General features: G+C 41.1%; 2 protein-coding genes across 9 annotated transcripts in view; both read right to left on the bottom strand.

Annotated features, from left to right (window-relative positions):
• Window positions 1–851, bottom strand: part of LAMC1 (laminin subunit gamma 1) — a 63584-nt gene extending 62733 nt beyond the window's left edge. Inside the window, exon 1 of the mRNA XM_040565093.1 lies at window positions 435–851. Coding sequence (XP_040421027.1) covers window positions 435–831 — 397 coding nt within the window. The 5' untranslated portion in view covers window positions 832–851. The remainder of the gene's footprint in view (window positions 1–434) is intronic.
• Window positions 852–2198: 1347 nt separating this feature from the next.
• Window positions 2199–21526, bottom strand: part of DHX9 (DExH-box helicase 9) — a 32799-nt gene continuing 13471 nt past the window's right edge. For 3 of the 8 annotated variants that reach the window (XR_005821977.1, XR_005821975.1, XR_005821974.1), the window contains 6 exons: window positions 19101–19484; window positions 13134–13256; window positions 10817–11154; window positions 10131–10450; window positions 8787–8889; window positions 2200–4990 (listed from right to left, as the gene is read on the bottom strand). The gene's annotated coding sequence lies outside the window, so the exon portion shown is untranslated. Of the gene's footprint in view, window positions 4991–6398; window positions 6517–8786; window positions 8890–10130; window positions 10451–10816; window positions 11155–13133; window positions 13257–19100; window positions 19485–21526 lie in introns of all 8 variants that reach the window. The other 5 variants (XR_005821978.1, XR_005821979.1, XR_005821973.1 and 2 more) reach the window with 5 other exon arrangements.

Genomic DNA, 21526 nt, shown 5'->3' with positions numbered 1-21526 from the left:
CTCCCCTAACCCCGGTATCGACGGTGCGTTCATCCCAGAGCTCCCGACACGGGGCACCGCTGCGGGACAGGGGTTCTGCAGGTGGCTGCAGCCAGCAGTGCTGCTGCCACGGGAGCCCACGGATCGCCTCCGCCGCATCACGCGCGGGAGCGTCCCAGCCGCCCACCCAAAGGTCCCCCAACCCAACGCCCACCTCCCCGACCCCAAACACAGCTTCGTGCGGGGGGAGGCGAGGCGCGTCGCTGACGCTCGAGCCGTGACCCGCCCGGGGGGTCGACACGGGCCCTGCGGCGAAGGCTGCACGCGGAACCCCCGGGTCTGCGCAGTTACCCCGGGTTAATTACCCCAGGGCGATGACCCCCGAGGGGCTAATTGCCCCCGAGGGCTGCGGGGGGGGGGGGGGGGGGGGCCGCCCGGCTCCGCCGCGGCCTTACCCAGGTGCAGGGTGAGGTTGACGGCGGCGGGGTGCTGCACGCCGGCCAGCATGCTCTGGCTCTGCCACCAGGTGGTGTCGGCCTGGCTGTTGTAGTCGGTGAGGAAGGCGGCGCCGTGCCGCAGGTGGGGCTGGGCGGCGTCGCAGAGGTGGCACGACTGGGTGACGCCGGTGACGCCGGTCTGCACGCAGTACTCCTCGGCCGGCGACCCGCACGTGTTGGTGGCCACCACCGTGGCGTTGAAGGCGGCGTTGACGAACTCGGGCATGCAGCGCTGCGGCCGCCCGCTCCGCTCCTCCGCGCACTCGTCCATGGCGGCGCCGCAGCCGCGGGGCAGCGCCAGAGCCGCCAGCGCCGCCAGCACCAGCGGCAGCGCCCGGCGCCCGCCGCCGCGCATGGCGGCGGGGCTCGGGCGGAGGGGGCCGGGGGGCGGCGGGGGCTCGCCGGGGCCGCCGCGCAGCTCCGAGCCGCCGACTCGCGCCCTGCTCCCGCTGCGGGCTGGGCCGGGCCGCGCCGCGCCGCCGGGCGGAGCCGGGCGCGCTGCCGAGGGGCGGGCGGGCGGCGCGGGGCAGGCCGGGAGCTGCCCCCGGCCGCCGTGGCCCGGCCCGGCCCCGCCGCTGGAATGCGGGGGGGGAGGGCGGGGGCGGCCGCTGAGGGGAGGCGCAGGGCGGGGAGCCGGGGGCTCGGCGCCCCGCCGGTGCCGCTGAGCGAGGGGCTGCGAGCAGCCCGGGCGGGCAGGGCCGGCCGTCACCAGGCTGGGGATCCCGAGCGGGAGGAGAGGTCCTGCTGACGGGAGGACGGGGTCGGTTAGGCTGGGAAGCACCTGAGAGAGCACCAAGTCCGAGCGGGCGCTGGGTTCTTTCCATCAAAACCCAATTCGTTCTCTTGGCCGCGACTTCTCCTCTGATACGCGTGTTTATAATACTCCAGCGGAGCGATGCAGCCACGTTTTGTTCACCAAGCTTGCGCTGATCTCACCAAAATCAGAATTGCATCTCTATGAGCCTGAGCTGTGCTCGCTCTTCAGCGCCTTACCTGCTGAAACGGTCCGTCAAAGCTTTGAGTCTATCAAAGCATCCCAGTGCATTCCCCAAAAATACATTTCTTTTGCAACACACAAAAATAAATAAAATACTCTCTTGCCACTTAGCTGTTTGAGCTCACATAAATGAAGCAGATTTTAAGTGAAGTTACCGATTACCAACTTCATGTATGAAACTGCACAATTCCTTTTCCATGGAAAAGGCTCCATGTTTTCAGGGCTTACAACAAAAATCTGTTTCATTTAGGCATTGGGAAACCCTTCACTGCTGCCAGTTTACTGACCCAGACTCGAATCTGAAAGGGAAGTTGTCACAAGTAATAATTGTGGAGTCGGTATTTAGCTGGTGCTGATCGAGCAGAAGGACAGCCCAGGTAACTTCTCTAACTTTCCAATGCTTACAGGGTGAATAACAGCAACAATACCTTGGTCAATAAATTCTTATGACTGGAAAATCCCACGAAGTAGAGTGAGTCATCCTGTGTGGGAGGAGTTGCCTGAAAGGAAGGAAGGACTGTTAAATAGATAGGACTTTAGTCTGGGCACAACAACAAAACTTACGGGTAACCATCAAAAAAGAACAAATAATATTTGTGCATAATGTTGGTAACTGTGCTGGGCTTAGACAGCATGGGGATAAATGAAAGAACGGTGAAAAAATGACATGGCTGCTTCTTTGGAAGCAGGTTCAAGTATTCAAGCACTTATTGCCCCAAATTGCACTAACTGCAATGATATCAAGGCTCAGAAAAACATGCTCTATATTTAGCCAAGAGGTGGTCAGGAAAAAATATATAAAGATAACTGTAAAAATTGGCACTTTATTACTTTAATTCTTCTTTGAGGTACTCAGATCACATTAAATGAATGAGAGCAAGAGGGGAGAGAGTAAGAACAAAGAGAAGAAATGTGAAAAAGCAAAAGCACCATAAGAACCTGAGAGGAAACGGCCTTTTGTATAATAACACCACTTGCAGGAAATAGAAGAAGAAAATGGCTATTTTCTTTCCATTTGATCAACAACAACAAAATTGCAACAAGGTGTTGTATACCCACAAGCAGTTTGAAATAAATTAGAAGCACAGTTAATCTCTATCCTTCCACAGCAGCTCAAGCAAAACACTAACACACCTATATAAAGAGCCTTTTTACTTTTCTGCAAGGAACAGATGAGGCATGCTTGTCTTGCAGAATTAAATTAAGTAGATACCTTTGACCCATTTGGGGTTATAAAGTCCAGAATGTTTCTAGTAAGCATCACAGGACAACACGCATTTTAAGTTTTGGTCTTCCCATACTCATTTATCATCGTTACTTGTTCATGCAAAAAAATTCAATGCATACACTAAGGAAAACTGTTCACAAGTTTTAGACTGTCAAAGCTGAGCCTGGTTGCTCCATGGGTCTCAATTATTAAAACAGGTTGTTAAAAGTTATCCCCACAAAGAAAAACAACAAGCACACACTACTAAATGTAAGTAAATAGATTGAGGATCCCCAGATGAAAACTGCTCAACACCTAAACATTTCACTGCATACTTTTGTCAGTTTACACTAAAAAACAAATGACAGAAAAGCCCTGTGCTTGCCATCAGTCTTACAGAGTTATCAGCCACCGGAGAAGGAACCCAAGCAACCTTATGTTACTGTTCACAATCTGCCTGTTTTGGGAGATGTAGGAGGAAGTTTCCAGCAGCTGCATTTGAACAATTTGCCTCTCAGGCTGGCACAGCCAGCAGCGGAAGTGTGTGCAGTGGTGGGAGATGAAGCACACTTGTCTCTGCCCTGCCGTGACTCCCATAACGCAGAGGCTTCCCACAGGCCCGTCTACTTTTCTCAGTGGACACAATCCAAACAACAGTAATTACAGCAGACATCCACTCCCCGTCCACCAAATAAACAAAAACACTTAAAAGAAAGCAAGTCAGCAGATTTGCCACAGGGTCAGTACAAAAAAAAAAAAATTCAGAAACGCTGGGTGACAAAATTCAGGTGACTTTACAGGTATATGTGAAAAGAAACCACACTGTAGTCTCCTGTAAGGTATCAGCAAACATAGAGAAAAACTGCTCTAAGCACTTTAATTTTATTAAGATAAAAGCAAAGTTTTAGGCACCCTTGATTTTCTGTATAAGTTGAAATCTTTATTTTAAAAAGTTGGCTTAAATATTTTGACTGACAATTCCAGCTGGGATAATCTGTATAATTACACTGAAGCATACAAAATACTGCAGATTTTAATCAACTGATCCATCACATCTTTCTAGTGTCCAAAGTGAAACAATCAAAGTACAAGGTGTGATTTCAATTCCATTCCCGCCAGCTCAGTGCTGCTTCAGTCTTGGCATCAACTGCAACGATGAAAAAGCTTGATTTCTTCAGGCAACAACCTACAGGCACAGCTGAAACTGAAGAGAAAAGTTGTGCCAGAGTTAATGTACCTCACAGCTTATTCCAACAAGGAGTGCAGGAACTGCAGATGGGGAACTACTTTAAGAATCTAATGATCTCTTTCCGCATGTAATGCAACAAATGCAACTTGGAACTAATACTAAAAATGCACAAGAAATGCAATTCTGTATTAAGATATGGTTTAAGGCCATCCTGCTTAGAGAAGTCCTGCAATCAACAACAGGTCTGCAGAGAATGTGAATTATTCTGGTAAATGTCTGAGGTTTCAGTATAATCTTTGTCCATTATCAACAGCAGTAAAAGTAAAGAATAAACCAGATAACTGTGCTAGTTACTAAATAGTTATATATATCATGGTTTTATGGAAGCAGAGATTTACGGCATTTATACATAAAACTGGAATAGAAACTGATAGCTGTGAAAGCAGAAGGTGTTTCATAAAATGTTTTATTTAAGTCTGACTTTCTAGTCACTCTTTTGCAGATTATCCTAAATAAGCCCATTCAGCAACTATCGGTAGGTGAATAAAAAAATCTCTAAATTTGTTAAAATCTCTAAATGTGTTAATGAAAAGTAATCTGCTTCTTACAAGTTTCTGCAAACCTAGGAGAAATGGAGACAGAAGCACATCTACTCTGGAGTGGGTCTGGGATGTATCCTAACCTTCTCTTCTAAGACTGTAATGTGGCAAAGAAATAAACTAAAATGAAAATTAAAGATGAAAGGACTGTGCAGTTTTTCATCTTCATATTGTGGATTCAAACACATCCCATCCTTTAACCAAAAAACATTTTTGCTTAATAGCTGTTTGGTGGTGTATATGAAATTAATTAGTAATCTCTGTTTTCTAGCAGGTGAGAGTTTTATCTTTTATCCTTATCCTCTCTTTTCATTCCCTTTTCCAAGACCTCCACTTGCCTGACCAATGCCACAATGAACTCCTGCCTTTGTAAAGCGCACTGACGACTGGGAAACGGGCACACATGGATGGGTGAGTTCAGCCTTGAAACATCTAGTGTACTTCTTAGAGATGAGATGTTCCTCAACACTCCTCTTCTCCCCTTGTAGCTCTCCCAATCTCAATCAATACACATGCAGTGCACTGCAAGGATGGAAGTGTGTGAAAGGAACTGGTTACACTTATCTCTGTATGCTATTACATCTCTAAAATATAGCCAGCAAATTCACCAAGAACAGTCTCAAGCTCAGTGTCACCGTTGTCCATTGATGTATGCTCTGCCACCAAGAAGTTAAAGCAATGCTTAGCTTTCCAACATGCTGTAAAGAGCAGGAATCGTTTACCCAGACCCATTTGGATAATGTCTTGAGTCCTGTTCTTCACTGACATGCCCAGCAATGCAAATCCTTCACATGCATGAGCTGGAGCTGTTTACACTAACTGTAAAGCATTCCCAGTAGAATTATCTTCCAAGGCTGATAAAATGCTATCCCAGAAAGTAGCGCAAGTTCTGGGGGTGGTCATGAGTATATCACCATAAAGGATGTTGACCTATGTGACCATAGTCAAATTGTTTAACAAACATCCTTCCTGAGCTTCCAGCAAAATTCCCAAGATCTTTTGCAATACACAGCTGGATAACTCCTTTTGCCCAATGTCTCTAGGCTGGCATTTTCTTCGCAGTTAATTCTTAAGTATTGTTTATGGTCACAAACTGTTTTTTTCATAGCATGGTCTGCCAGTTGTCTTCTCATGACCATTGTTTTATTAATAATAAAACTGGTTGCTGTTTCATCACTTGTAAAACCCTTCTTTTCCTCATAGAAATGGCTGTTGAGAGAAACCCTAATTCAAGTGTACCCCTCATTTTAAGAACTCTCATTTATAAGTTTAATGCTCTTTTAAGCATAGTTCTTATGATTTCCAAAAATAAAAAATAAAAAATAGCACAGCCTCTAAGAAAGTTCGGTGCAGAAAATAATTGGTAAGAAATCAAAAAGGATACTCGCTGATTAGCCCAGAAGCCAGACCAAGCAATGGAGACAGTCCTGTAAAGAACTGTGGACAGAAGTTGCAACAGACTCTGATTCATTTGGACTGCTTCTAGAAGGAAGCCTCATCACTGGAAATCCAGGATTCCCAAACTTCCAAGGTCAGATCAACCATCTAATGGAGGGGGCAGTCAGTTGAGAAGTCTTCATCTTTCAGATGACTGATTTTAGATGAGCAGAGCTCACGTTTCTCCTGCTAAATAAATAGTTTGTCTTGCCAAGCAAGCTGCAGTTTGATTTGTTGTTATTCCTGAAGAGTTAAAACCTGGGTGCCCTGCTGGACAATGGTAACAATAGCACGTAATATGGGGATCTGTAGATTCACTGGTCACCCCAATTGCTTGTTCCTCCTCTTAAAGCTCCTCGGCAACCTGTCTCTGCTCCCGTGTGGAAGTGAACTGAAGCAGAGTTGTTTCTCCTTTACATGACTTGGAGCACACAGTGAACGGTGAGGACCTGCAAGGAGTTTGACCCTACAGAGCTGTCTTTGGGATACGTACCCATGCCTGTTCCTGGCCATGTATCTGGCGTGCCCCATCTCTAGTCTTGGTTCTCCCCAGCTCACTACGTTCTCCCCTGAACTGCCTGCATGCCTGTTGGCAGTCAGACAGTGACCAGCTGAGAGGACAGAAGACACATTCTCTGCATTGAAAAAAAATACTACTGCAAAAGACTAAATAGTCAAAAGAAGCAATTCAGGGAAAATCTGTTCAGCCCCTGTAGCCAAGGAGCAAAAAATGAAAATACAGTACTCAGAATGAACACAATCTTCTGAATATACAGCTGTTAAGCCCTATAAATTCACTGCAAAGCTACAGAGCATACATGAACTACAGTTTTCAGAAGTTTGTGACACAGACATCTTTAGGTAGACATTTGCAAGAACACTCAAAGTTTATTTTTGACATCAAGATCATTCTCCTATCAAACACCAATCCCTTGACCTAGAATTCAGAAAGAGCAGTGTCACAGTGCAGCACACACAGTGGCTTTGACATAAGTTGCACGCTGCAGTACGCACCGACATTTCTGTCTGATCCAAATCACTCTGCATACTACATGCAGTTTCGGTGAAATAAATAGTAAGTTTGGCAAAATTACAAACAGCTGAAAGGTCAAGGTCAAAAACGCTACAGGTCTGGCAATGCTACCAGTTTTGTTTACAGTAAAATAAGGAAGGCTAATTTTGTTTCAGCAGAAAAGAGGGCATAGGCTAGAGGTTTGACCTTCCTACCAGCATCGCGATTGTACTGTTGACTTTTTTCATGTTCCTTGTCAGATCACTTAAAACACTGTATCCTCATTCCTTCCTGACTATAAAAGCATCTGACACCTATCCATTAACACAATGCTACACCCACCGTGTGCTCTTGGGCAACGTGCCATCCTCACTGGTCTGTCACATCTTTTTAAACTGAACTCTGCACAGTAAGTCACCAGAAAGGACCATCTTGGTGGGGTAACACAGTACCATTACTGCCTTAATATTACTTTACATCTCCTGTCTTTTCTTTCTCTGACTCCAGCCTGCCAGGATTTATGGCTCTTCTGTATTGTGTACCATTGCTAAGCCTTCTAAGTAAGTTAATAGCAGTCAGATATAGGTCTAGTGAGCTTCTGAACAGCACCCACAACTCCTGCTGCAAAAAGCTGGGAGAAGTGCCAACACTCTAATATCCTACCCTTCCTTCCCTTGTCTTTGAGCCAACAAAAGCTTGTCCAAAGACCCATCAGGCTGGGTCTTGTGGGAAAGAGTATACCGTCTGTGGAGGCTAGAGGCTGTAGCTAGGGCTGTGTCTACCCTCTCAGTCATCAGCTAAAGAGAAGGGAAGTCACGTTCCTTGGGATTAAGTCTTCCAGTCTTCCAGTCTCGCAATCCTAAGAGGAACTGTGAAAAATGTAAATGTGCAAGACCTGTTCTCTGGTAGTTGTCGTCCATAGCTATCACAGGACTGGAAGACATGCTAATTTTGCAGGCACTAGGAATTAATTCTGATCCATAAAGCAGAGTGCTGGAACGTCATTAGATGACATCTTGAGTCCTGTTCTTCACTGGCACAGCTATGCAAATCCTTCACAGGCAAAACACATGTTGGAGCAAATTCCTTTTTCCTTTTTCTTTTTGTGTCTGTAATTTTTTGAATAATAAGAGAATTTAGCCTCCTACTTTTAGGCATTCAAATAGCTATGTAAACTCACACTACTAATTATGGATTATTAAGCAAAGTGAAAAATTAGGGGCTGTCAGGGAAGGAAATGACATTTTTAAACTCGTAAGTGGTCATCATAAACAATAGGAAAATGTCTAAAATGCCTTATAAACATTGTTTACTGATAAATGTCTCCTGCTTTGGCTTTTGATGTACCAGGAGCAAAGTACCTAAGGAAAAGATTTGAAAATGTATTAAAATAACTTTTCATAGTTATAAGATGTATTTTGCTTGCTGCGAACGTCAACATACTGCCCACATTTTCACCTCTCCTACTCAGTGCAGCATGGAAACATAAGAAAGACAAAGACAGGTGTTCAGAAAAATGCCGTGATTGCAAAGGGATGGGTAATTCTAAAACATGTGTCCTGCTCTTTTACTTGTCCGATCTTTAAATAGGAAATCTGTGCTCTCTTCAACTGCTACTAATTTCTTTCGTTTTGGAGCTCAATAAAATCATTACATCAGAGAACTTAATTCAATTAAAAGCCCTTAACTGAGTAGATGAACTGCAGTATTTATCTAATAATTAATTTTAGGTATGTTAATTTACTCTCAGTTATTACCCTCACCTATTATCATGTCATTTTAAAATCATATGAAAAAGTTAAAATCAGTATTTATTGCATTGATTTATTAAAAAATGAACTGCAATCATCTGTCATGGGGTTAACTTACAGTAAGCACCAGGAGAGTGTACAGAGGATAGGCTACAGCTTTATATGGTGATCATGTCAATCTCTCCCACTCCTGTTTTCTGGCAAAGATTCATCTCAGATGCCTGTTGGTTGAAGACAGTTGTATTTCAATTAGCATTGAAATGACATAGATATAGATAGATACCAGAACATGCTTCTTAAAAGTTATTTCCTACATGATTTTAAATCACAGGATACTCTTTAACATAGCACCTCATTGTCACTTATTGTTTTTTTAACCTAGAATGTGCTTTTCATTGGTCCACTTTTGGCTTGCATCATTCTCAAAATACATTTCACACTTCCTTTCAACCACTGGCTTGTGGCAACCAAGTTTTTGCCACTCGAACTGTTTAACTTCAAAGGTTAAGAAAACAAAAAGCCTCCAGAACATAAACATCTTTATGTAGTAACACATACCTAGCATACCATTTTCATCAACACTTCAGTGCAGCTCCAAAAGTTCTATAATAGTATCTGAAATGTTTGTTCACTTCCACATTTTCGTATATTTAAAACTATGAAGTGTTACTACATATGCATATTAGTAGGGAAGTGTGTCTTACTGAATGCTATTGATTTATCAGTCATCACCAGATAACTTTCTGAATTTTATACACTCATTTAAGGGCTCTACAAACCCAGACAAAATAGACACATTCGGCTTCCCTTTCATTTTACCAAATCAGCTATCTTTCTTCTTAAAATGATATTGGTTGCAAAACAGGTGAGTTGGATTTAATAATTTCAGCCAGATAGGAATCCCTCCAGGGTACTCCCTTCCAGTTCATTTAAGCAAATATAAAGCTACTTTCCCACACTGTAGCCAAAAGCATGGTAAGCTTCCAGATAATCACTAAGAGTTCCTTTTAACTTGTCCCAATTTGGGAAAATATTTAAAGTTGTTTCCCTTCTTTCTTTCTTTCTTTTTGTTTTTTCCCCACCTTTTCTTTATGTTTTCTAGCCATTTCTTGCCCTGCCTGGATATGAGATTGTCCCAAAGTCCCAAAGGAGCCAAGCTGCAGGAGAATTCCCAGGTTTCCACCTTTAGAAGGAATCAGGCTTGAAAGCTTTTACTAGTATTTATCTCCAATACAGGAGTCCACATTTTTAACTAATTCTGTCTTTCTGAACAAGAGGCAGTAAAAAATATTCAGTCACTGGAAGCCACATGGCCAAATCTCAGTTCAGCAACATCTGGATTTCTAAACAGAGAAAAAAGAACGAATAACAGTGCACAAATAGATGGCAGATAACTTTATTAGTCCCCTGAAGTGTACAACAGACAGTTAGCATTTTTCTCATACTGATCCCAAGTACTCACTGTCAAATTTCCTTCCAAGTCACAGTTGGGACAGCAGATGTTCTCCCAGTGTGTTATTCTCCTCACATCATGCAGTCAGGACTGCCAATTTTTTCAGGTTCCAGAGTACAAACAGGACTTAGCTCAATGAAGCAATTGTTCATCCCACTACAAATTATGTATGATAATTCTGCAAGCTTCTGTTGAATTCCTCCTTCAGGGAAGCTAGAATGTGAAGGGGTGATGAGAAGACCTGGTGGCACCAGGTGAGGTGGTAAGGGGTAGCTTGTGGTTGCTCTCAGTAAGGATGCTTCTTGCTGTCCTGCGCATCTGGAAGAGCACTGGACAAAGCATGTCACGCTCATTGTTAAGTCACTAATGCACCATTAGTTTTTTTTGGTATATATTTTGGGAATTTAGGGAATCATCAATGCTAGTTCTCTATAAACGATTTGTGTGATCAACAGCAACATACAAATTTCATGTTCTTTGGTAGATAAGACACATACAGATTTATTCAGAGACATGTTATAGAACCATTTTGCCAGGGCTGTAATAAAAAGAAAAAATGATGAAAAGTACTGATAACAACTCTCACTCAGCTGAATATCTTGAATAATCAAAAGTTAGTAGGGGGTGTAGGATACAGCAACTTTGAAGAAGGAGATGAGCTGCCAGATGGGCTATTTCAAAGAGAGAGTGCTTACCAGCATCATGGTGCTTTGAACTGGTCAGAAAGACTCCCAGTCTTCACAACAAGGACCGAGACCCAGTAGTTTATTTTGTTGTTGTCCCAACCTGAACTGTCACTCACTTTCAAATTGTGGCATTGCATAGGGCCATAATGACTCTTCCGACTACGTTATTGTTTCTGTAGCTGTGCAGCATTTTTCACATTTCCTGAATTCTTCACATTTCCTGAAACTTGAGGAGTTTGAAATCTCCAGTAAATGGCTGGTTTGAAGAATGATTACCAGGAATGGCAGAAAACAAGTGGGCTTGTTAGGTATGTGCAGTCCCGGAGCAGACAAGAGGCAGACCAGTCCTGAAACAGTGAGATATCAGCGGGTTAGTGCAACAGCAGAGCAGCATCAGATAGTGTATGAGCTGGGAGGCAGCTGGCAGACTAACCAGGTACTCTGAGACACAGACACACCGATATGAGCGTTACGAGATACAGCCTAGGCGTGAATCCAGCAAAGTGAACACTGCAACACTTTTCATGTGACAATACATCATTTAGATGCAGATTGCCTTGTTTGGTTTTTTACTTTGTCTATTAACTACTCTCGTGTTTCTTTAGCCTATTCTCTCCTCTTTTTCGATGGTTTTCCTCTTAATCTGGGCCCACAGACAGAACTACGCAGGTAGTTTTACAGAATAGTGCGAGGTAATACATGGGGAAGGTACATCTTTTGTTCTGAATTCTTAAAACCAGGCAGAGGGTGCCAGCAATGCAATGGCAAATAGCTTTTGGAAAAACTGAAGATGAAAGAAAAGAACTGGCTTGGAATTTGGAAGACTAAACCGGAGCGTATCATCGTCAATTCTGAAGATTTAATTACACCTTCTGTTGGAATAGTTGTTGAGGTAGCTTCTTTGCCTATATTGTGTACCAATGACATCCACGATGATATCTATCTTGTTGACCCATGAAAACTCATGATAGGTAAATGACCTATGTAGTCTATTTAATATAGCAGCATTTAACCAGGGGTCTCTCACAGTGAAAGAAGTTATCCTTCCGTGGGATAAAATGAACATTACTAAGCATAGTATGTTGTCATTAGAGATTTTTTTTATTTTTTTACTTAGAAAGAAAACCATGTTCTCTTTTAAGACTTCAGTTATGTAAACACTTTCATCTCCAGATTAAGTTCCCAGCCGTCTCTTGGATAAGTTAACTAGACTGAAGGCTTTTCCTTAGACCTGTTTTTGACCTTGCATATTTTGTGATCACTTCAAGCTCTCTCCAAATTTTTAATGCTATGATAATGCTGGATGTGAAGGTTGGGCACATTTTAAAAGTAATTTTTCCACTACCATATGCTGAAGTAATATTAATGTTTTTATACATGTACGCCTTGTCAGTCACTGTGTGTTCAACTCTTTTTGCTCACTTATCAATGGTGATTTTAAAGCCCTCCTCAGAGACAGCATTCTATATAGCCAGCTGTGCAGCTCTGGTTTTACTAAACTTGCTTTTCTGACCCAGACTCAGAATATGTTGAGAACAATAAATAAATAAATAAATAAAAATCCTGTATCCATGTTTAAGCTTACAGTAACTTCTCCTGCTTTCATCTGTTTTGGAAAGTCTCCAATCAGACTTTGAAGGTCACCCTTGTACAGACTGAACCTTGAAAGTTTCAGTCTGAAAACGGAAGGCTCGGTGAAGCTGGAAGAAACTCAGAATAAGGTATATAGTGTGGGAAAGTTAAATAAGCTACTTGCAGTGTTTAGACAACTTTGAATATATGTCGTCCAATGAGTGAAATAACCATCTTGTAAAATGTAAATTCAGAAACTAGCATTTGGGACACTTAAATAGACTTCTGTTGCTTACTTGTTGATGCTGGTTGCTATAGCTATCTGATGAAGCCACTATTTTTAATGTGTATTGCACATAGTCTCAGAAATATTCTGCCTGGAAAGAACTACAGAAAGCAAAGATGCTACTCTCACAAATACTGATTTTTTAGTTTAATGTTACAGACCATTTATTTTTATGGAATTTTCAGGAATCATAAGAAGTTTTGTGAACTGAATCACAAGATCATACAACCACATTTGTCTCTGTAGTTCCGTGTGTGTACAATGATACAAGTGCAAAGAGGTACTTAGATATGTAGCCAGTTGTCTGAAATAGGCTCCTTGCAAGCAACCTCAGAGTTTATCATCTCAGCTCAAAGTCGCCACATCTTTTGCTGAACCATTTTCTTTTAATTTAGAAAATATACAAGAGGCCTGGTTGGTATCAATTTGGAGGAACTGGACTATTGCATAACTTTACTGGAAGCCTACCTTGTCAAGGGACAGGACAATGCTGGATTTGAGTTGCCCAGGCTTTGGAAATTGTTAAGTATTTGGCACTTTTTGGCAATTTTACCATTCACAGATGATAAAATTTTAACAAAGGAACTGTATCTGTAGCAGAAATATTGGAAAGCTTACTTTGGCTTGATAATAGTACAAGAGGAATCACACAGAAAACTTGAATCTTAAGTGCAATAAAACTGAAAATGCATTTTGAGTAAATCCATGCCCCATAGCTAGGTAGATGTTCTGGCCCAACATGCTGACCTAACGACTGAATTGTTTAAAATTTCTGTCAAGCAAATACAATCTTGAAGACTAAAAGATAAAACTCTTTTCCTAAGTTTCAAAACCAATAATTTTGAACTTTGTTCTGAGTTGGGGAAGAAAGAGTAATCTCCATCTGAAACTCTTTAGGCTTTGAAAACGTGAAAATGCTTTCAAATTTAGCTGCTTTGCTTCATTTTTGGTGCCTCCCACTTAGAATAAAGATTATAGAATGGCAGTCTGTAATTTGTAAGAAGACTTTTCTCATAATCATTTGACTTGGTTTTTCTCACTTTATGTACCATATAACCTACTTCAAAAATCGCAAAGCCTCTTAGCAGGGGAGGAGGTGAGGGTACCTTGAGCATGCAGTTGATGAAGACAACGCATACACAACTCCCAGCAGAGAACAGCAACAGTTATTTGCACAGTGGGTTTTGTTTCTCTTAGTCTGTGTTGTTAATAGTAGTAAAAGTATCATATATGTAAATAGTCCTCAGAATGTTGAAAGATCATCATGTTATTGCCAAGAGTGAGCACGCAGGATCTGCTTCCAAGCAAATGCAAATGCAAAACCTTTTGTTTTCAGTCCAATACAAGATCACCTTCAGCTTTATTAGTGATGCTTAATGGTAGTCAGATGGCTGGTTGCTGCTCTTTGCTCCAAGGGTTGGGAACATGCTGGTATTAAAGCTGGAGTTTAGCTCTGACTCTTCCACTGACTGATGCTGATTTTTAGTGGTCATTAGCATATGCAGATGATCATATTTCTGCATGACTTGCCCTAATTTACAAAAAAAAACACCAAGAACAATGTTTTGTTCACTCAAATTCTGCCCCAAATTCCCGTCCTCCTACGTGTGCCAGATGCTTTGTGATCTATTACGTTGTAATCACACAAACACAGAAGCTGCTATGGAAAAGGAGAAAAGCCCTTCTGAACTTCTGTGATAACTGCGCTTCGGGGCAGGCTGCTACTTCCCACCGCAGTGCCGTCACGTCAGGGATGCTCGCAAGGCCGAGTGCCTCTGGTACACTGGTGCCTTGCCTGAAAAAGCTGGAAGATCTTCAGTTAGCTCTTTGGCAGGCACTTTGTCTCTCAGCTGTGGGAAGGATTTCTGCAGGATGTTGATCCACCACTGGTATCTGGTTTCGTTCAGTTCTTTGTGGTTGGTGTGGCTTAACCCACCTGCTGTTTCATCACCCTTGCTCATTTTCTCCTTTTTTTTTATCAGCACAGTAGAGCCACCCAGCTTCTGCTGGCACAGGCCAGCGTATAAAAGCACACCTCTTGTACCCAAGTGCACCACTCAGGTGCAAAAAACAGATGAAGCCTCTACAGATGAAGCTGCAGGATTATTTTTCCCTTCTCCTTCTGTCCTTTTGTGGTAGACTGCTGCCTTGCCCAAAGATGAGCTAAACCAAACTCCAGTCCAAGGCTATTGCAGAGTTTCTGGCTATTCATGCAAGCAGCCTGACAATTCCACCAGCCAAACTAAATGTCTGTGTTAGCCCTAAGGGAGGAGGATGAACCATTTTATGGCAGCTGTAAAAGGTCATACAGTAAATACCAGTGCTACTGCTCATCTGTTGTCCCAGCCGATCCAGTTTGGGGAGAGGGGGTGTAGTGTGCATGCAAGCGAGCTGTACAAAGCTCTCTCCTGGCTCTTCACGATTCAGGTTACAAACTAGAGAACTGGAAAAATTTAGTTGAACAATTTGTAGTTGTTCCACCTATCTTGAAATGGTTGTTCAAATGAGGTAAATCTCAAAACTTGAAAAAGACTTGAAAACCTGTGTCCTGAAATACACATTTTGCCTTTTATACATAAACCCGTGCATGGTCTGGAGTTTGTTTTTGTTTATAAGGGCAGAAGCACTAGAAGACATTATTAGATTCCATAAATATCTAAAAACTCAATGTCGTTTCACTATCAGAGTCTTACTAGAAATATTCTTAATTTGGCTTTTCTTAAGTACAGAATCAAACTGTTTTCATTATTGTGATTGGTTTTCATGTTATAAGTTTAGTAGCGCTTTCCTTCTGTTTCCATAGTTTTTGCAACATGTTTTACATTTTCACATTTCCTTAAGTTTTATGTCTTCACGGGGATTTATTTGGGATACTGCTTGAAACATCTAATAATGTTACTAATCTCAAAATCGTGAGAAACTAAGAAAATTTTGCTTTTTTTTGTATGCTACTAATTATATTCTGCAGAAGAACAGCTAAGTTTTATTGTACTGGAGTGCTCCCTACTCTACCTACCCACAAATGATAGGTATGCCAGAACTTACTCTCATTTAACTATATTATCTGCAGTCTTTCCATATTAGGAAAATTATTAAAAGCTTTTACATTTTAGCATTTTAAATTTTCTTAAATCTTACTGCTATACTAATACATATGTATATTCTATATCACTGCTCTATTCATTTACAGATTGTAACATGAATATTGCCTTTAGATTATTCAGTGACTTCATTTGGAAGGGCCAGGATGATGCTAACAAATTAGTGGCTTCAGGATGATAGCTCATTTCAAGAACGTGTCTGTACATCCACACTCTAAACAGGCAACTTTAAATGATGTTAATATTGTAAAATAAACCATTTAAAAACTAAAAGTGCCACAGCTCTAGATATGCCTGTGAAGCTGCCATAATGCATTGCTGTAGTCTTGAACAGAACAGGCATGATCACATGCTACTTTTCCACCCTCTCCTGAGAAAACAGCTCCTGGGACTGCCTGTCCATCACTTTCCCTCATGTGCTTCTGAAAGTGCTGTCAGACTTCAGAAAAACCGTCTCAAGGGCTGACCTTCATAGATAATTTTCAATGAGTTCAAATAGTACAAATACGCAGACAATTACATGCAGTGAGCTCACATACTTTAAATGCAGTTCTCTAGCAAACAATCGTTTCTGTTGTCCATAAAACAATTACATTTTTTAATCAAATGTCTACTTTTGTTAATGCAGAGCTTGAGTGGTACCCACTGAATGCACAAATGATTTATTAACATTTGCATTTAGTCCATCTTACTATGAAGCAGCTTTCACTGCTTGCATATCCATCAGCTAACATGCGGCTACACACAGCATACAATATAAAGAAATATGTTTCACATGTGAAACTGGGTTAAATCTTTTGTTTGGAATTGCATGGGAAATCTGGCAGTGTCAGGGAGAATTTTTTTTTTCCTGATGTAAATAAACATATAAATCCCTTAATTATTATTTGAGTATATATCAGAAGGACTCAGGAATAGAAATACTTTGCATTTTAAGAGGGATAGTGTGCAGAGCTTATTAGGCAAAATGTTCTATTTAGTATCTGGCACAGAATAGTAAAAATAGTGAATAAAGATATATAAACAGATATATAAGTATATATATATATATATATATATATATTACTTTTTACCATAATGCATCTTTGTATTAATAGATAACATACTGTGTTTTGATTCCAACATTTATAGCCGTGGTCTTTAGTTGTCCTGAGACTTTTGAGTTCTGATCAGCACCTGGTATCTATGGATTCTTTCTTCTGCCCTGGTTCTTTAAATTCATTTTCAGAAAAATCTTCTGTTGGACTAGAAGAACTCTTAATGTCGAACTCTACCCCTCCAGCCACTACAGATGCATGAGCAAAGCTCGTGCTTTGGCCAGTGCCAGACTCTGAGTCACGCAAAGATTTTTAGAAATTTAAACCTTATAATACTGCCATGGAAAATACTACACCACTGGGAGTTTCTCACAGAAGTTTCCTCCCCTGCAGGCCATGTCCATACAGTTCCCTCACTGCAGGGTTTGGATTATCGTAAATCCTCAAATTCTTTCTTGCCACCAAATCCCAGAATTGATCAGGCTGGCAGTGTGAAGGGATGAAAAGTATAGAATCATAGAATATCCCCAGTTGGAAGGGACTCATAAGGATCATCGAGTGCAACTCCTGGCACCACACAGGTCTACCCAAAAATTCAAGAGGTAGAGGATAAGTATAAAACAGATGTAGAAGAACATCTTCAGGAATGTCATTTCTTAGCGCATTGAATGGAGTTGTTATGTAAAAATACATATAATTAAAACTAAATAAAACTATAATAGATCCACCTCCCTGTGTATCTGCATTAACTTCAGAGTCTGTAAAGGAACCGTATGTCTGTCTTAGACTCCTATGTGCCACCTACTACATATCTTTTTACAGAGGTAGGACTAGACTTTCAGCTGTTTGTTCTCCATCCTTTGGTGAGAATTTGTGCCGATGATCACAGCAATAGTGGCAGTCAGCAGAGAGCTACACGACCAATCATGTTATTATTCTTTGTGCTCACTGTGGTTGAAAATCTTATTTTTCTTGCAATGTGTTCCTTTCAACATCTTTTCTTGGAAAAAAAAAGCTGATGCAGTTGGGACAACTCTTACTCCCCTCCACCCCCTTAAAAAAATAATAAGTTGGCTACAATGAACGACTAACTCCTTTAGGAGAAGGTAAGAGGAAAAATGGATAATTACATAGCAGACACTGACTATAGGACTATAGTTCAGGAGCTTAGTTATGCACAAAAACAGTAGTTAGGAAAAAAAAAAAGGGGGGGGGCAATTCTTCATTTATAGTCTCTACGTATAGTCTTTTTGATTTTTTTTTTTTTTTGCAGGCCAAAGCACTGGAGGAAAACTTGAAATTCCTCTCCCAGAATACAGTCCTGGTATCTAAAGAGTCAGCTGCTTTTGCAAAGAGCTAAGAAAAAGTACGGTGTAGTCGATTTTTAAATTGTACTTAAATTTGCAATTTTACTTTCACTTTTTTTAGTTCACTCAGATCTAGGAAGTGGGGCTCATTTGTTTCTGCACAGGTGAAAGACTTTCCTACAGATGCTCCACCTCAGCAACATGAAAACTTGAATATGGCTTAAGAAAGTTGGTACTGTGGAGGCCACATGGTCATTTTGCCCAGGACAAAACATGGCTGTAAAGTTATCCATGTCAACTAAAGACATTATTATTAGATCTTAGCATTGTGGTCTTTTATAACTTACCGCTGTCTTTATGAACTGTAGCTCTAAAGCAGTCCTGATCAATGGTTCTTAGCAAATGTTAGGAAAAAAAAAAATTACCAGAGCTTTTAATTGGATTTAAAAGTGTGAGAATAAACAGCAGAGTATAATTAGTTAGTTACTACCAAGGGAGAAAGGCTGTGCAGCTGGAATGCAGTATAGCAGGACTTTGTGAAAACTAGGTTTAACAAAACTTATCTTAAATCAGCACAAAATTCATCAATAATGGCACCTATGAAGTAAGCAGTCCCTCTTCCCTAATGTCACTTTAAAGGTGTGGGGGTTTTGCTTATTTTTCAAAAGAAGGTCAACATCAGCACTGTATTTAACGTTGTCATAAGGTGACAGGTTTAATTATAAATTAGCACCAACAAACTTTCCAGTCCTACTTATCACACCTTGCAGATTTGAAGCCTGCAAGCACCAGTTACCTAAATGCACGATGTGCATTCACTTGCATACATTTCCTTGTTCAGCTTGATGCCTGAGCTGTCATCTGGTCTCACATCTTGTAAAATACAGCATCAGGGGCTGAGTTTATCTTTTACTTCATCATTTCTAAATTATTTTTAGTATCCTGAAAACAATGCAAAAATGCTCCTCCGGTTCCTGTCTGCAATCTTACCTCCAGGTGAGAAAGCTGACTGAAGTGCCTCCTGTAAAAGTTGGCCCTTGTGTGACGTGGAGGCTTGTGCTAACTGGTAGAGCAGAAATCCCAGCAGTAGTACAGATAAACTGAAGGCATTCCTTGCACCTCGGTCTTTTACCCTCCACTTCTCTGCCCAGACACACAATGCATGTGCTTCACCAAGGCCAACAACTGTCAGTGATAGCAAACACTAAGGCAGCACCTGATGCTTCTTTAAAAGACTTTCTTATCCTTCTGGAACCAATGTGCATGGGTTTGGTCACTTTGAAAAAACAGTGCCTCAAGCAAAGCCTCTGGCGTGGATTGTTTGTTCAGTGCTTGTTTATTTTAAGGATGCTTTAATGCAGCTTCCTGTTACTGCTGAGAACAAATAATATCAAACACATTTTCAGAGCTCTTGACAGTGTCAAGAAAATCAGCAGGAGGCTGGGGCATAGGCAATGAAGTGCCATGCTGACATTAATTGCTTGAAGCTTCTTTTGCTTCATTTCCCTTCCCATCCCTGGAACTCCTGGTGTGTTTGCTGATTTATGTATTTATTTGTTTATTCCCATCAGTTCTCCAACTTTGATTTGTTGCAGTTACCTGAATGTAAACTGCTCATGTGCACAGATGCATTTTTTTTCCTTTTTTTTTTTTTTAAGGGAGATTTTGAACAAGGCAATAGAAAATCTCAGCTTGTGTGTGTCTCTTTGTTGCATATAACAAACACTGCCAAGCTGATGATGCTTGAACCACCAAAGTGTTTTCAGGCAGCCACTTTCAGGTAATTTTCTTGTCAAAGCTCAGGATGAACAGACATGTTCCAGATTAGAAGTGTTCACACCTTCATCTTTTTTTCCTGTTTTTAAACACTAACTGCATCTTTTTCAGAGACAGCTAAGGCATCATTGACTTGCCTGCTAAGCCACCCACTTTTATAAAATTGTATCGGTGATACCAGCTTTCCCCTGGCTGGTATTCCTCACAGCATTTTTGATTTGCAGGCAGGAAAAGAGATCAATTACCTAACTGTAGAGCTAACTTGGTCAGTTTTCTCAAGAACTATATCTGGACACTTTAAACACTTGCTATATAGATCAAGTACAAATGTTTCTGAATAAATCCACAGAAAGAATCTTTACTATAAAGATATTGCTTACAGAAAAGATTTCAGGAGAAGGCCTCATCCTCCACCTACTTTTCCTTTAAGCTTTCTCCAGGTAAAGATCTTATAGAAGTTCTGTTGAATTTCTCTCCACTGGTGGAAATCTCCCTATGTCTAGAGAAGATTTTCCGTTCTTACCCTGGGATACATTATGCAAAGTGTTGCCTGAGTAATACCATGTAGAGGAAATGAATTTTCTGCATATTTACTCTAACAGTGCAATAAAAGACAGATTCTCAGATTTCCTCTGTGCCTGACTCTGACAGGCTGTTCCCAAGCGACGAGACACTGAATATTACCTCAAAGACAAAAGTTAACATGCTGTATTTCTCATCTCTCTTGTGCAGAGATATCTATGTCTTTGTGTTTTCTGTTCTGATTACCAGACTTTTGAAATCGAGCAGTTTGCAAGAACAGTGTTTGTGTTTTCTGTTTAATGCAGCATGGTGCATACAATCAGGAAGGCAAGCATGATGTCCGGCTTGAAGAAATTAAGGTAAAAGTTGGTTTAATGGTGACTTTGCAATTTGTTGGTAGCATTTTTAGTATTTCTGTGAAGCTTTAAAACTAAAAAAGATAAAAATTCTAGTAACCAACTGACAAGTTTTATCCTCCAGATTATTGTGTTGACACTATTGACAATATTTCTCTTACTCTTCTCCTTTTCCATTTGGAACTGGAAAAACAGAAAAAAACTGCAAATGCAAAAGCCACTCATGAGAGTTTTGCAGTATCAAAAGCCCAAGGTACAAAGCTAATGCACCTTACATTGGTACAGCTAGGAACAGCCAGTGGTGCCGTGGTTGCTGATCTGACCAGTTGACTAAAAGTAAATTGTGTATTAAGGTCTGAGGGAATTGGAGTATGTGCTCACAGGGGCTTCTCTGACCATCACAGACAGCTCAATTACTGGAGCTCAGGTGCTTCATTTGCCTTGAATTTCAAATGATTGAATTTGTTGCACAAAAAATGTGAGTGTTCTGACAAGCTGGCTTTTTGAAACAAAGCACAGCTTAATTTACTGACACAGTAAACTCATCTCAACCTCAGTTTTTACTGTGAAAACATACATGTCATTTCAACTTAATTTTCAAATTTCTGTACCCAGGTTGTTTAAGGATGTCAATCCTCATTTAGACCACTCTATTAATTTCTGGCACAGGAAGTGTTAGCAGGGATTAAAGCTCTCCCACTTAATTTGCCCTGATGGATTAGATGTAAAAAACCAGACTTAACATTGTTAAGCACTATTTTC

The sequence above is a fragment of the Cygnus olor genome, chromosome 8 (genome assembly GCF_009769625.2).
Source record: "Cygnus olor isolate bCygOlo1 chromosome 8, bCygOlo1.pri.v2, whole genome shotgun sequence".
In the NCBI taxonomy this organism is placed as follows: domain Eukaryota; kingdom Metazoa; phylum Chordata; class Aves; order Anseriformes; family Anatidae; genus Cygnus; species Cygnus olor.
This window is presented reverse-complemented; position numbering and strand designations above follow the sequence as displayed.